Source organism: Cyclopterus lumpus, chromosome 11 (genome assembly GCF_009769545.1).
Source record: "Cyclopterus lumpus isolate fCycLum1 chromosome 11, fCycLum1.pri, whole genome shotgun sequence".
Classification (NCBI taxonomy): Eukaryota; Metazoa; Chordata; class Actinopteri; order Perciformes; family Cyclopteridae; genus Cyclopterus; species Cyclopterus lumpus.
The window spans coordinates 4,809,986-4,822,845 of NC_046976.1; the positions used below are offsets into that span (position 1 = coordinate 4,809,986).

At 44.7% G+C, this 12,860-nt stretch overlaps 1 protein-coding gene across 1 annotated transcript; it reads right to left on the minus strand.

The window, feature by feature from the left end:
• Positions 1-196: 196 nt before the first annotated feature.
• LOC117739149 (claspin) lies at positions 197-11,457 on the minus strand. The gene is made up of 24 exons (XM_034545448.1): positions 11,165-11,457; positions 10,189-10,306; positions 9,302-9,711; positions 8,850-8,999; positions 8,552-8,626; positions 8,383-8,455; positions 8,123-8,225; positions 7,300-7,886; positions 7,003-7,194; positions 6,743-6,906; positions 6,451-6,635; positions 6,193-6,248; positions 5,845-6,038; positions 4,938-5,466; positions 4,603-4,636; positions 4,337-4,436; positions 4,129-4,253; positions 3,819-3,980; positions 3,596-3,717; positions 3,287-3,417; positions 2,988-3,108; positions 2,418-2,488; positions 1,287-1,448; positions 197-658 (listed from the first exon to the last, which is right to left on the minus strand). The coding sequence occupies exons 1-24, from the start codon at positions 11,189-11,191 to the stop codon at positions 533-535; spliced, it is 4,017 nt and encodes a 1,338-aa protein (XP_034401339.1). The 5' UTR covers positions 11,192-11,457; the 3' UTR covers positions 197-532.
• Positions 11,458-12,860: the final 1,403 nt, after the last annotated feature.

Here is a 12,860-nt window from a genome sequence, read left to right on the forward strand (position 1 = left end):
GAAACATCAGATTAACACCTAATTTATTACAATTCCTGATCATCCTTGGATCATGGGCATCTGTACCAAATGTAATGTCAGCTCCTAAAGCACGCACACACACACACACAAAGACAAAAGAGAATGTCTTAAAATACACTTTTATTTACAATGTAAAACAAATACATTTAAAATAATCATAAAAAAAAACCTCCCAAACTATTTTTAAAAAAAAAACATAAAAATCATCCTATTTACATGATAAAAACATTTGAAAATGGACCTCCGTCAGAAAGTCCAGATTAAGTCAAGTACGGTGTGACAGATGAATGCCTCGGTGGTGGGCCTTTGCTTGCAATTTCAAAAAAGCATTGTAAACATACACACAAGTGTCTGTATTTGTGTTTCACAGGTGACGTCTACCGGGGCACCTTCGGCACACAGCCGTCCCTTCTGTCTGAGGTCTTGCTGGCTTGTGAAACACTGGATGTGGCCGGTCAATTCTGTCCTTTTGCCCGCTGACGATTATCATTCAGCTGGCAGTGTTGCCTCCTCAGTGGTCCAGGAAGTTGAAGATGCTCCTCTGGGGGCCTTTGGTCTGTCCTGCGGGCCGGTTCTCCATGCATACCCTCTTCGCTGTTGGGTTCACGGCTTCCACCGGCCCCCTCTTCTTCATCGTCTGAGGATCAAACACATCCAAAGTTAAACTGTTAGCCGATGTAGAATTAAGAATCTAATGATGAATCTTGTGGTAAAAACACGCTTGGGAAAAAACACTGCATAAGTTTTGGTTTGTGCTCAATGGGATCCAATAGAAACAGTGGGCTTTGGCTCCACCTAGTGTTGTAAATCTAAAAGATATCCAAATCAATAAATTCACCCGTCCCACTCATGATTATTGCACTGAACAATCTCTGGCCACCGTCTTTGGAAAGTATTTTGTTTTGGTGCTTATTTCAGATCAAAAACACAAAACCAGACCGGATTGGGAAGATCAAAGTGGCTGAATGTCTGGTTTCATTAGCTACCAAAGTGTGTTTTGCCCTGAAAGACACTGAGGACTTTTAAAGAGCACAGAAGAGTTAGTTGTATGAGCTTATCGTTTTCAAGATCAGTGGTGGGGCAAATTGTGATCATGTGGCCACGTTCCACCCCCGTTTTGCAACAACACAAGTTGCAAAATAACGTCCCCATTTGCCCTTTAACTCATTTTTAAAAACATTTTTTTTTTTAAATCAACAAAACCTGTCCGGACTCGCACATCGGGCGTCCTTCTACCCCAGCTCAGGTACGAAGACGCGACTCACCTGTTTCTTGGGAGCATCGGAGTTGGCCGTGTCCTTCTCTGGGGACAGGGTTTGGAACAGGAAGCCTCTGCAGTTTCTGGGCGCCAGAGGATTCCCCTCCGAGATGGAGGCCAGCTTCTGGAGGACGGATTGAGGCTGACTCAGCAGTGACCCTCTCCTCACCTGAAGGAAAGAAAACAAATTAATACAAAATTCAATAAAAACACAAGTCTCCCAATGACGGTGTACAGAACACAAGGAATAAACAAACTAATATCCAAGGCTACATCTACTCTAGGGCTGCAACTAACGATTATTTTAATAATTGATAACGTTTTCAATTAAAATCGATAAATCGGGTAAAAAAAAAATCATTTCCAACCCTTTATTCAAAAACAGAACTGACAGTGCTTTACTCGCCCGTCTATTTGTGGTTTATGCGCATCGGAGAGGGGGCGTGGCTTATCTCTGTGGAAACGGTTATCATTGCCACCATCAACCACAGAAGAAATAACCACTATCTCATGTTTGGGTTCATGACATCACCCGTGGGCTCACACAGCTCGGTGAATTTCTAGAGCAGCAGCAGCCAGTTTGATTCACCGACGGCACGACGTCAGTGATGACGGGCGGAGCGTCGCAACTCGGCGTCGGACGAATTTTGCCCGGCGTAAATTCACGTCATTCGCATTGACTTTGCATGGAATCCACTCGCTTTTGGTGTGAACGCAGCATGACGTCGTACTGATTTCTCTGCCTCCGCCATGAGTTTCAGAACAACGTTACGTCTCCCCGATGGTCTTTCCTCTACCTCCGCTCTGCTCTTTTTTTTTGTTGCTCTGCTCTAAGCTAAACTTTTTTTTATACTCAAACATCTCCGCGACTTATTGAGTGGCGTAATAATCGCGCGACGCAACGAATCGATAATGAAATTCGTTGCCAAATCTTTTAATAAATCAAATGTGGTTGATTTAATCGATTCGTTGTTGCAGCCCTAATCTACTCGCTCCTCTCACTCTGCATGGATCTCTTTCAGTATGATTGAAGTTTAGTAGACGAGATACATGCAATCAAGACAATCATACGAGAACAAAAAAAGTTGTACTATTTTGTTTGTTGGACAGATATAATATTCACAAAACGGTTGTCTACCTGTGAGGACTGCAAGGGTCTCTGGAAGGGGTTGAGAGCCGGAGTCTTCTCTGGCTGTGGTGTGGGGGGCTCTGGTATGAAAGAAAAAAAAGTGTGAAAGTTAAAACAGCGAAATATACTGAATATAACCTGGCACACACAAAAGAAAAGAAAAATAATACCAGATCTCATTTGTCTTTTTTACAATTGTAGAAGTGTTGTAATCTTGATGCAGTGATGTAAAGGACTCTGTAACGTTGCTTTGAAAGCTGCCGTATAATTATTATACAAATCATTAAAGTTATTTCAAAGCAGAGTGTAAAATGAAAAATGTCTTCTGTTGACTAAAGTCCTAATACTAATATCCTGCACGGACCACTTTGTCATTTGGATGCAAGGATGTAAAGTGGCCATGAAGAAAGGTTTGCTGGGAGAGTGTTTTGGTGCTGCCAGTGTGTGTGTGTGTGTGTGTGTGTGTGGTGATGGCATTAACTAAAGAAGTGTATTCCTGTAATTATCATTAACAATATGTCTAGGTGTTTTATTTTGAGGGTCTTGGATTCTTCTTGTGAGGCCTCAAGTCAAACTGACCTTTTCTCTGCAGAGTCTTGGCGGTCAGTTTCTTGGCCAGCTTGATAAAGCGACTGTCTTCCTCCCCGGGCTTCTCGTCGTCTGCATCCAGGTCGTCCCCTTTCTTGAATTTCTGCTCAGACTGGGAGAGGAGATACAGAGGCAGAGAGAGAGAGTGAGAGAGACAGAGAAAGGTATGAAGACGAATTAACAGGATATCCTTTGTATACGTACAAACTTTTGAAATTTGCCAACACGCCCAATGTATTTTCCGTGAATGGCTCCTCACTATAACCTTCGAGTACGGACTCTAAAGCTACCTGTTCCCTGAGCCACTGCTCTCTCTCCAGCCTCTCTCTCCTCCTCTGGACCTCGGACAGGTCCACCTCTTCATCCTCCTGCTCCTCTCCGTCGCCCTCTGTGCCCAACCTGTCCGCGTTGAACACATCATCTGGGAGGAAAAAAAGAAAGTAAATGGCTTGTTGGAGCGACTTTAAAAAGGAAGCTTAGTTAATTTTTTTTTGCTGTGCTCAGAGACATACTACTTGGGGTTTGTCTCCTTTTAACAAATGGTGTTTTGTATCCCATCAAACTCGAGCTTAAGTTCCAGTACAGTGGCACTGACTCACCGATATTTTTCCAACGAAAGCGGCGAGCTCGCCCCGGGCCGTCAGAGTGCAGGTCGCCGTCAGCGAGGTAGCGTTCCTGGTAGAGCCTCAGACTCCGCTTGTCGTCGTCCATTATCTGCTTCCTGTGGGGGCAAAGCCGAACGTTTGATCTCCGATTCTTTTCCGAATGCGATCGGAGAAACTCTCAAACGGGCCAGTTTGAGCGCGGGACGTTGGCACTCACATGTGGATCTTGTTGACCTGGTCCTGCAGCTCTTCGTCAGAGGGAAGCTCCTCGAGAAGCACCTCCTCCTCGTATTCGTTCTCTCCGTCGCCGTCCTCGTCGTCGCTGCCCATGTCGCTGCCGGACAGCTCAGCCTCCGACTCCAGGTAGTCGGTCAGCCGCCTGTGAGCAGGAGACAAGAAAAGCATTAACGTCCGTTTTAACAGCGTGGATTGTCTGAGAAAACGACTTCCGTGTTGTCAAAACACAGAAAGGAGTAGAAAATATGAGTTTTGTGGACGTATGTTCCTATATTTAATTCTACACTCACATCATCTTCTTCTTCTTCTTGACCCGTTGTGATGCAAAGACACCCTGCATCTCCTCCTCTTCTACGTCATTGTCCTCGTTCTCACCAGCCTCTGCCTCGTCCTCCTCTTCACCTTCCTCGTCCTCCTACAAACCCCACAATGCACTTGTCATTTCCATCACAAAGACGTACATCCAGCATGTGATTTATACGACAGAGACAAGCTTACCGGTTCACTGTGACTTTCCACATCTGACAGAAGTCGGAATTCGCAGTCCTCTTCATCCTCATCCTCCTCTTCCTGCTGCTCTTCCTCTGGCTTCTTTTTACTTTACACAGAGAAATAACTATGAGAATCTTACATTGCATATTACAATCAATAATCACTTAAACCTTTATCAGAAGGGACTTAAGTCACAAGTAAAGTACTTTTGTAAAATATCATAAAAGGTTATGTTTTACATGGATAGCCCCTCCCAGGTCATTGAACTGTACCTCTCTTGTGCCGACGAGGCCGTGTGAGCAGAACCTAAAATTGGCAGCAAAGGAGACAAATATTAATATTGTGTAACTGAAAGTCAAAACATTGTCAAACCTCAAAATCTAAATGTTCATTTGTTGTTTGGTTTAATGTTGCGTTTTGTATTTATGTGAAACCTCTGTATGTCCTACGGTGAGAGACATATTTCCGGAAAATAATTCTGATATTTTCGATGTACAGTCATCTCAGCTCCAGATCCTTGAAGTTCCTCACAGTTAATCACAGTAAGATTTACTTTTTTTTAAATATAAAAATAAAATACAGGCGGCGTAGCGGAACAGTTGTTTACCTGGACTAGGAAACTTCCCCGAACACAGGCCCAGCAGCTGATCCATGGTATTATCAGACTCCTCCTCCCCCCTGTCCGCTCTCTTCAGCTCCTCCCCAGCCTGTGTGAGCAGAAACGCTCCGGAGCACAACCCGAGCAGTTCGTCCTCTTGCGATCCTCCGGGGCCTCCTCGCCCCGGCCCGCCGGAGCCACTCTCCACTGTTCTGAAGACCCCCGAGCACAGCCCAAACAGCTCGCCCATGTTGGCGTCCATGGCGTTCTCATCCAGGCTGTCCAGGATCAGCTGCCTCTTGTGGGAGCGAGGCGCACCAGACCGCAGCCCCACGTTAAGGAAGCCGTCCGCGTCCAGCAACTGCGACTGGGTGTCGTCCTCCAAGGAGAAGCGACCCTGGGAGTCTCCGCCCAGGCCGGGGCCAGAAGCCACTCCTCCCAGGGGCCCCGAATCTGCTCCAGGGGACGTAGGCGCATACAGGTCTTGGGAGTCCTCAGCGGGGAGGCAGAGAGACGGCTCGGAGAGTTTGCCTGAGCTCTGATGGGAGGAGGGGAAAAGATGACGAGTTACTGTATGACAACATTAATGTAAAAAATTAGAGATTCATCTTTGTTTTGTAGTTGCTTTTCAAAATATTTCAAAAGATCACGAGTTCTTCTATAAACTTATAGCATCCTACCTTTATTTCTAAATCACGTAAATGTGAACACAAGTCGGTGGAAGTGTGACTGTACATGTACAACAATGTTTAAGCGTGCATATTGTATCTTTATTGTGGTTTTAATGAACAAACTAATTAATAAATTAAATTGTGATTAAATTGTAGATGTACGTGGATTCAATCCCATGCAAGTTTGGGAAAACTCAAACACCTGCCGACTACATTTGGGTACGTATTACATCTCTATATCTTACCTTGGAGGCAGAGCCGAGAAAGCTGGGTCTGAAGAGGCAGGGCGAAGGGGAGCGGAAAATGGAGGAGTTGGAGATGCTCCTCCCTGCCGAGCGCTGATGACTGACAGGCTGGTAGGAGGTTATCATCGATCCCGCCAGCTCAAAGCTGCTGTTGTGGCTGTTGTCCTTCCCCAGGTACAGAGAGTCGTCCTCTTCTGGAGACGGGAGTGACGAGAGAGAGAGAGAGTGAGAAAAGACCACAGAACGGATTCAAAAACATTGTTATCACGCCATTTAAAGCCTCAGAAATAACTAATGATAACTATACTTGAGTCTGATTTGAGCGCAACAGCCTTTCACGCTACCCACCCATCTTATTGCTGCTGCTGTCCTGTCCAGAAGGACCAGCCCTTCTTACGCCATCACTGAAAAGGAGAACAGTGCATGTGAAGCTTTACTCCATGGATAAAAAGTGCTTAATTAATTGACACAAGTCACGTTTTGTCAACTGATTTAAGGCGGTTTTATTATTTAGTTTGCTTTTTAGTGCATTCCCTAGAGTGACTTACAAAAGTACAATGTGAAAACCATAAAAACAAAACACGTGACTAGAAACTCTGAACGTACCCGGTACGAGAGCAGGAGTTGCCAGGGAACAGCATAAGCGTACTGTCTGTATTAATCAGGTCGGAGGGTTCGTTCAGTGCCACGGGGGAAGGACTCCTGATACTCTGGGCTACGCAGCCTTCCTCGTCTTCATGCTCCTTCTCTTCTTCCTCACTACCACCACCTCCCAGTAAGTCGTCTACGTTCTGTAAAAAGAAAAAGAAAAAGAAGAGCCGATCGGGCTTGGTGTGAGAACAATGTACAAAGCAATGCGATTGCTCCAAAACAGCAAAGAAGCCAAACACCCCCTTACCTCTTCCTCCTCGGACTCATCGGTCATCTCGTCCTCCTCCTCTTCCTCTTCCCCACAGTCTTCGTTGTCGAGGCGATTCAGCTCGGCCCTGCGCACCCTCTCCTCCTGCCTCCTCTGGGCCATGGCGAGCTGCAGGCGCTGCTTCAGAGTCAGCAGCTTCTCTCCTGTGAAACGAGGAGAAAAGAGGAGGTTAAGTGAGGTTGCCAACGAGGGGGCGGGCACAACAATCCGATCTACGAGTCTGGCGCTTCTATCCACACCTGGTTTGGTCGCCGCGGGGGGCTTCTCCGCTCCCTCCTTAACGGTGACAGTGACAGACTCGGTGCGCAGCTCCTCCTGGCCAGACGGGGTGGTGTCTTTGCGCACGATGTTGAGCTGCATGGTTTGCTCTCCCTGAGGGCGTGCGGGTGCCTTGACGTGACGGAGGTAGCGCTTCTTCAGGGCCTCCACACCTGGTTGAAGAAGAGAGGTGATAAATGTGATGGCAGACTCTGATTTAACACTCGCCTCCTCTCACTTGGCTGAAATCAGAACCAAAAAAAGAAATCGGCGCTCACCAGGGTTCAGCGGCGGCGGCTCGAGTTCAACGAAGGAGCCGTCATCTGGACACAATTTAGCAACAGGCGGGGGGTCCAGTCCAAGCCTCTTCAGTCTGGCCAATTTGTCCACCTTGAGTTTGGTGGACTGCTGTGCTGAAGGCTGTGCTGTGGCCGGAGCAGTGATCCCACACCGGGTGGCTGAAGGCTCCGCCGAAGACACGGACACTGGCCCTTTCTGCGGGACTTCCGAATCAGACAACAGCTTTCTCTCAGAGGGTGCCGGAGACGTTTCTTCCTGAGGATCAGAAGCAGGTCCCAGTGCTCCAACTGCTGGGACGTACTCCTGCAGACTCTCGGAGAGGTACAGCATCGGTCCAGATTCCTGGTCGGGATCTGGGCTTGCTGTGGCCTCTCTGGCCTGGTTGAGGCTCACCTGCTGCGGGGACGAGGTGGCGGCGGGGTGAGGTATGGGCTGGATTTGAGTGGAAGACAGATCCAGAGAGGGAGAGGAGTCCTGCTCTGCAGATGGCTGCAGAGGCTCATTGGGAGCAGGAGGAGGAGCAGCTGACGGGATCTCCAACATCATGGCTGAATACTTTGTGGATCTAAAAGGAAAATAAGATTTGTGTGTGTAAATAACAGGATTGACCGCAAAACTTGCCATTAACTTAAGTAAATGGGAAATTAAACCTATTATTAAATACTTATATATACTTATTATTAGAATAAATGCCGTCTTTTGTAGGTCACTTGTCTTTTATTCTTTAAATGTTTCTGGTACAATTGTGACGACAGATGTTTTTTTGGCCAATGTGGCACATCTGTTATGTTTTGTCTTTACTTCAACAACGCCATGGCAGGACCCTCTGGCCTGGCTCTCTTCTTGAAGAACTGGTCGATTGTCTTCGGCTTCGGGACGTGGTAGGGCAGGCCAAGTGTAGACTCTAAGACAAAGACATACGGATGTGTCAAAGATGCAGTCTCAGTCGCACAGAAGACATTAGACTCCCCCGTTTTTAAGTCGGAATCACAATTCAAATTATGAACAATCAGATAACCGTTCACACGTTGCACTGATGGAAGTTGTTGTTGTAAACTGACCTCGGACCAGTCTCTGGGACTCACTGTGGAGGTGCCTCATTGCCTCTTTGCTGGCACGCGCAGCTTTCCGCTCCTGAAAGCGTCACATATTGAAAATGAAACAGCAGCCTTTTGGGGGTATTCATGTTAAAGCATATAGAATACATTCAAGCATTTTGCCACTGCATACCACACGCTGGGGTTTCTCCGCTGCATCTGCATCTTCATCTCCCTCCTCCTCATCATCATCCTCCAGGAAAGGATCCTGCGCCAATATTTATAACACTGATTACACAAAGGGCTGTCTGGACAACAGCTGCCACCACAGCATTTTCACCATAGTGCTATTAGCAACTTCTGTTCCCCAGTGTTGCTGAGCCGTGATACCAACAACAAGCAATGGCTTAAATTCCTCCTGACAGCTCTTACATATAAACACAGTGCTTGTTACGATCCTAGATATTGCAAGCCGTCATCTGTTTTTGTACCTTGTGTTTTTTCATCTTTTGTTTGACAGCAGCTCGGATGGCGTCCAGCGACTCTTCCTCCTCCTCATCATCGTCCAGACCGGTGTCAAACAGGTCTGTGTCGCCGAGCAGACACCCACTGTCATTCAGAGCCCGAGGGAGCGCCATGTTCTGGGGAAACGGGTGCAAAAGTTGTTTTAAAATATAAAACATGATCCGCGTCAAAGATTCTTATTCCTTAACCACAGTTTACTTCTGCTTAGTTTAACATTTCATATCCACAATTCGGAACTTTGTGTCGATGTTAAGTTTTTTATTTGATAATGTGGGTTTTCCAGAACAATATTAAAAACGCATATTGCTGTAACCCCATTTACATAAATAATTCCAATACATAACAACATTATAATGTCAAATATGCAGAAAATATTTACACACACACGCAAAAGAAGAAAACACCACGCTCCACTAACCTCATTCATTTCAGAGTGCCTCTCCTTCTTCTTTAGTTTTTCCACCGCTTTGCTCTGCTTCTCCTTCTTCTCCCGGTGCCTCTGGCTCTTCTCTCTCTTCTTCGTTGATTTTGCCTCCTTCCTCACATCCTTCTGTTGCTCCTCCATTCCTCCACTTTGCTCCGGCTCGCTGTCTTCGCTGTCAACGGGAGCGCGGCTTATTCTCTTGCTCTTCTTCTGCGTCCCGCTGTCTTTCCTCTCATCCTTCTCCCCCGTCTCCATCTCCTCCCCGCTGGAAGCGGATAAGACCAGCGCTTCGGCCATGTGTGTGCTGTTCTCTGCCGCTACCTCCTCGTCCTCGCTGTCACTGTCTCTAATGGCGTTACGGTGAGGCTTTCTATGGACTGTGATGTCTTCATCCTCGTCAGAATCTGAAAGCAAAATAACAAATTTAGAAGAAAACATCTCACCTGAAATGTGTTCTGTTGCTCCTGGTGTCACTTTTACTTACTTAAATTTACTGAAATGATTATTGTAACCTCGCTCTCTCTCGCCACCCTTACTATTTTTTAAATTTTATTTTCAAACACACTTTAAGTAAATGTGATACTTCAAAACAAGAGAAATTATTGTTATCTTTAAACTGTATGTGACGTCTAGTCATTGAGGCATATATTTGTTCACACCATTGGATAAATTATGCAGGGTAATTTGTTGTCAGGAACACTTGATGCCACTCAAATAGTAATTTGACTGATGCACCTATTGTAAGCTTTGTGATTAAGTGCAAATGGGGCAAGTTCCCTGATTGTATTGACATTAACACAACTCTATCTCTCATTGACACAGCCAACGTGTCTCCTGCCCCATCTCAAGCTTGATTATCACCCATTGTTTTGTTACTTCACCTGGAAGCTCTTCTCTTTTGTTGGCCGTCTCGGTGGCCATCTCCTCTGCCGGAGAGCCCATCCCGCTATCGGAATCACTCTCTGTTGCCGTTTGGGCCACAGTCGGGAGCCCTTCAGCCTGTGTACAATAACACAAAAACGGATTTCACCCACCATGAAGTGCTTTTTCTATAGTCTGGGGGAACTGCAGTCGGTTTGGGATGATGTCAGTTTACTGGGGGGGGAAAAAACATCACATTTAATACAGTCTTTACTCAAGACACATACTGCTAGATAGTGTCATTATCTTGCCTACTATACTTTAATGAAATCTAAAAAAGGGACTGGGTATGTGGCTGTCCAGCTCGCTAACTAACCTTCTCTGGGATGTCAAAGTGTGTCTGCATGTGTCAACAAAAAAAAAGAAATGCACGAAAAGAGGTTTTCTTTGCAAAGTTGACATGAAGCATGTCACTCGATTGTGTGACTTTAAGCAGCCAGATGGATGTTAAATTACATCAGTGGCACATTGTAATAATGCAAACAATGAGCACGTACGTTAGCGACATCGCTTCCTTTCAACAATTGTAATTAACATAGCCAGCTAATGTTCCATGTTATATATAAATATAAATATATATTTATGAACAAAGAGTTACTGCAACAATTTATATATGTCCGTGAGTAATCCCCCAAGATCATAACCTGCTTAGGTATAAAGTTTGAGTCGGTCAGGTAAACTCACTAACATGCACTTCATCATGAGACCAGGCCGAGACTACAACCAGCAGCTGGCTAACCCAAACCTAGCGAGCTAACCGGCTAAAGCTAGCTAGATCTGCCGTTAGCTCACTTGTATTAAAGAACGCTCCGGAGCTTTCAAGTCGTCTCTCATTAACGTTACAACCAACGACATGTCCGACTCATACTCCCCCCAGCCCTGAAATAACGTCAAATGTATAAAATAGAAAACCAATATGTGAAATAAAGTCCTCACCGGTTGTTGAGAAACGACCAGGCTCATCTTTGTCCGCCGGGCTCGTTTACGCTTCGTTGTGAAATAAACCAGCGGACACGACGCTTCGTCGGCGGACTCAACAGACGTCAAAGAACAAGTGTCCGTTTCAGACTGTTAAAGCATATTATTATATTATTATATTAAAGCCTTTAGCTGGGCTGTTTCTCTTCCTCCCGCCTGTTCCGGACACAACAGAAATTTGATATTTCGCGCGCCGTGACAGCTGGCCCACAGTTTCTCCTCGCCGACCTGTCAATCGTCCTCTTCTCACGATCCTATTGGTCTATCGGGGACGTTTGTATCTGCCCACTTTGACGACATGGCTTGGTGTGAGCTGATTTTAAATCCCGGGAAAGCTCGGGCGGGCGGGGCTCATGGACTGTTGCTTTGCAACATTGTTGCGCAGCAGTTGCAATACAGTGGGGTCTCGAGGGGTCCATAAAACACAAATATAACCCATAAGCACGATCAGAAAGATGCAAAATCAAATGCACACAATGTCACAAATATAACATGTAAGCTGCAATTCAAAAATATAAACGTGCCAGAAAAATAAGCAAATGTGTGGGTCATGAATATAACAACATAAGATAAAAGATAAATATGAAGCCTAATTTCTAAGTTTTGAGAGATTCACTTAAATAGCTATGAATGTGGAAATAAACCACATGGCTATGGGTTCCAGGCATGCACCATTAATGGTATTTACCAAATGAGCATCCTAAACCATGAAGAGCACATTCGCAAAAGCCAACAAATATTGATCCTGTGGATAGTAAGTCCTGCATGAGTGGCCACAGTGTGACAGTCCTCAAATCTTCCTCTAAACAAGCACATTCTAAAATAAGAATGACCTATATGTAATATACATTAACATGTTGCTCCTCAACAGACAGCACATTGTGAACATTCAGTGATAATGTCTGAATCTTGGTCTCTAGGTCGACTACGTGATATAATAACACCAAGTCAAATTTGCTGACAATACTTACAGCTTTACTTAAATACCATTTTGAATGCAGGTCTTTAACTTATATTGTTACACCGTTGTGTCACTACTCAAGTAAAGCATCAGATTCAGTGGTGAAACACATACTCTTTTATTTGAGTAAATCATTTTGACCAAAGTAAAAGTTCACAAGAACCTTCAAAATATACCTAAGATACCAAAAGAAAAAAGGCTCATTAGAGAGAATAGCCCAATTTATAAATATATTATAGTATATTATTGGATAATGATATATTGTCTGAAAGGGACCATTTAAGTCATACTGTTAGCATCACTTATAATAATGCATCATTATTTATTAGTATCTAGCATAAAGTGGACTTTCTGAAGTATCCTAAATAAGTAGGCTCTTTACTAATTAACTAAATTGAGTAATTAAGTAACTCAATTAATTTACAATAATTACAACTAGTTTGATCATAGTACAGTATTTAAGTGAATGTGCTTTACACTGTTCAAATACTTTTTTATTCTTCTATATATATATGTATATATATATATATACATATATATATACATATATATATATACTGTATATTGTTTTATATTCATGAGGTTTACTGTATCCTATATTATCCCGCATCAGCCAGAACGGTACAGCAAATTACGCATGCGTACAGAGGGCTCTACGACTTCTAACTAGCGCATGCGCACTTACAAATCCTT

What these genes read in the sequence shown, in the direction of transcription:
- LOC117739149 (XM_034545448.1), bottom strand. Translation starts at nt 11,191, where the DNA reads ATGAGCCTGGTCGTTTCTCAACAACCG. An exon ending in TTCTCGGCTCTGCCTCCAAG is followed by an intron (nt 5,467 to 5,844) that starts GTAAGATATAGA and finishes TCCTCCCATCAG; the next exon opens with AGCTCAGGCAAACTCTCCGA. An exon ending in CTTTCGTTGGAAAAATATCG is followed by an intron (nt 3,418 to 3,595) that starts GTGAGTCAGTGC and finishes TTTTCCTCCCAG; the next exon opens with ATGATGTGTTCAACGCGGAC.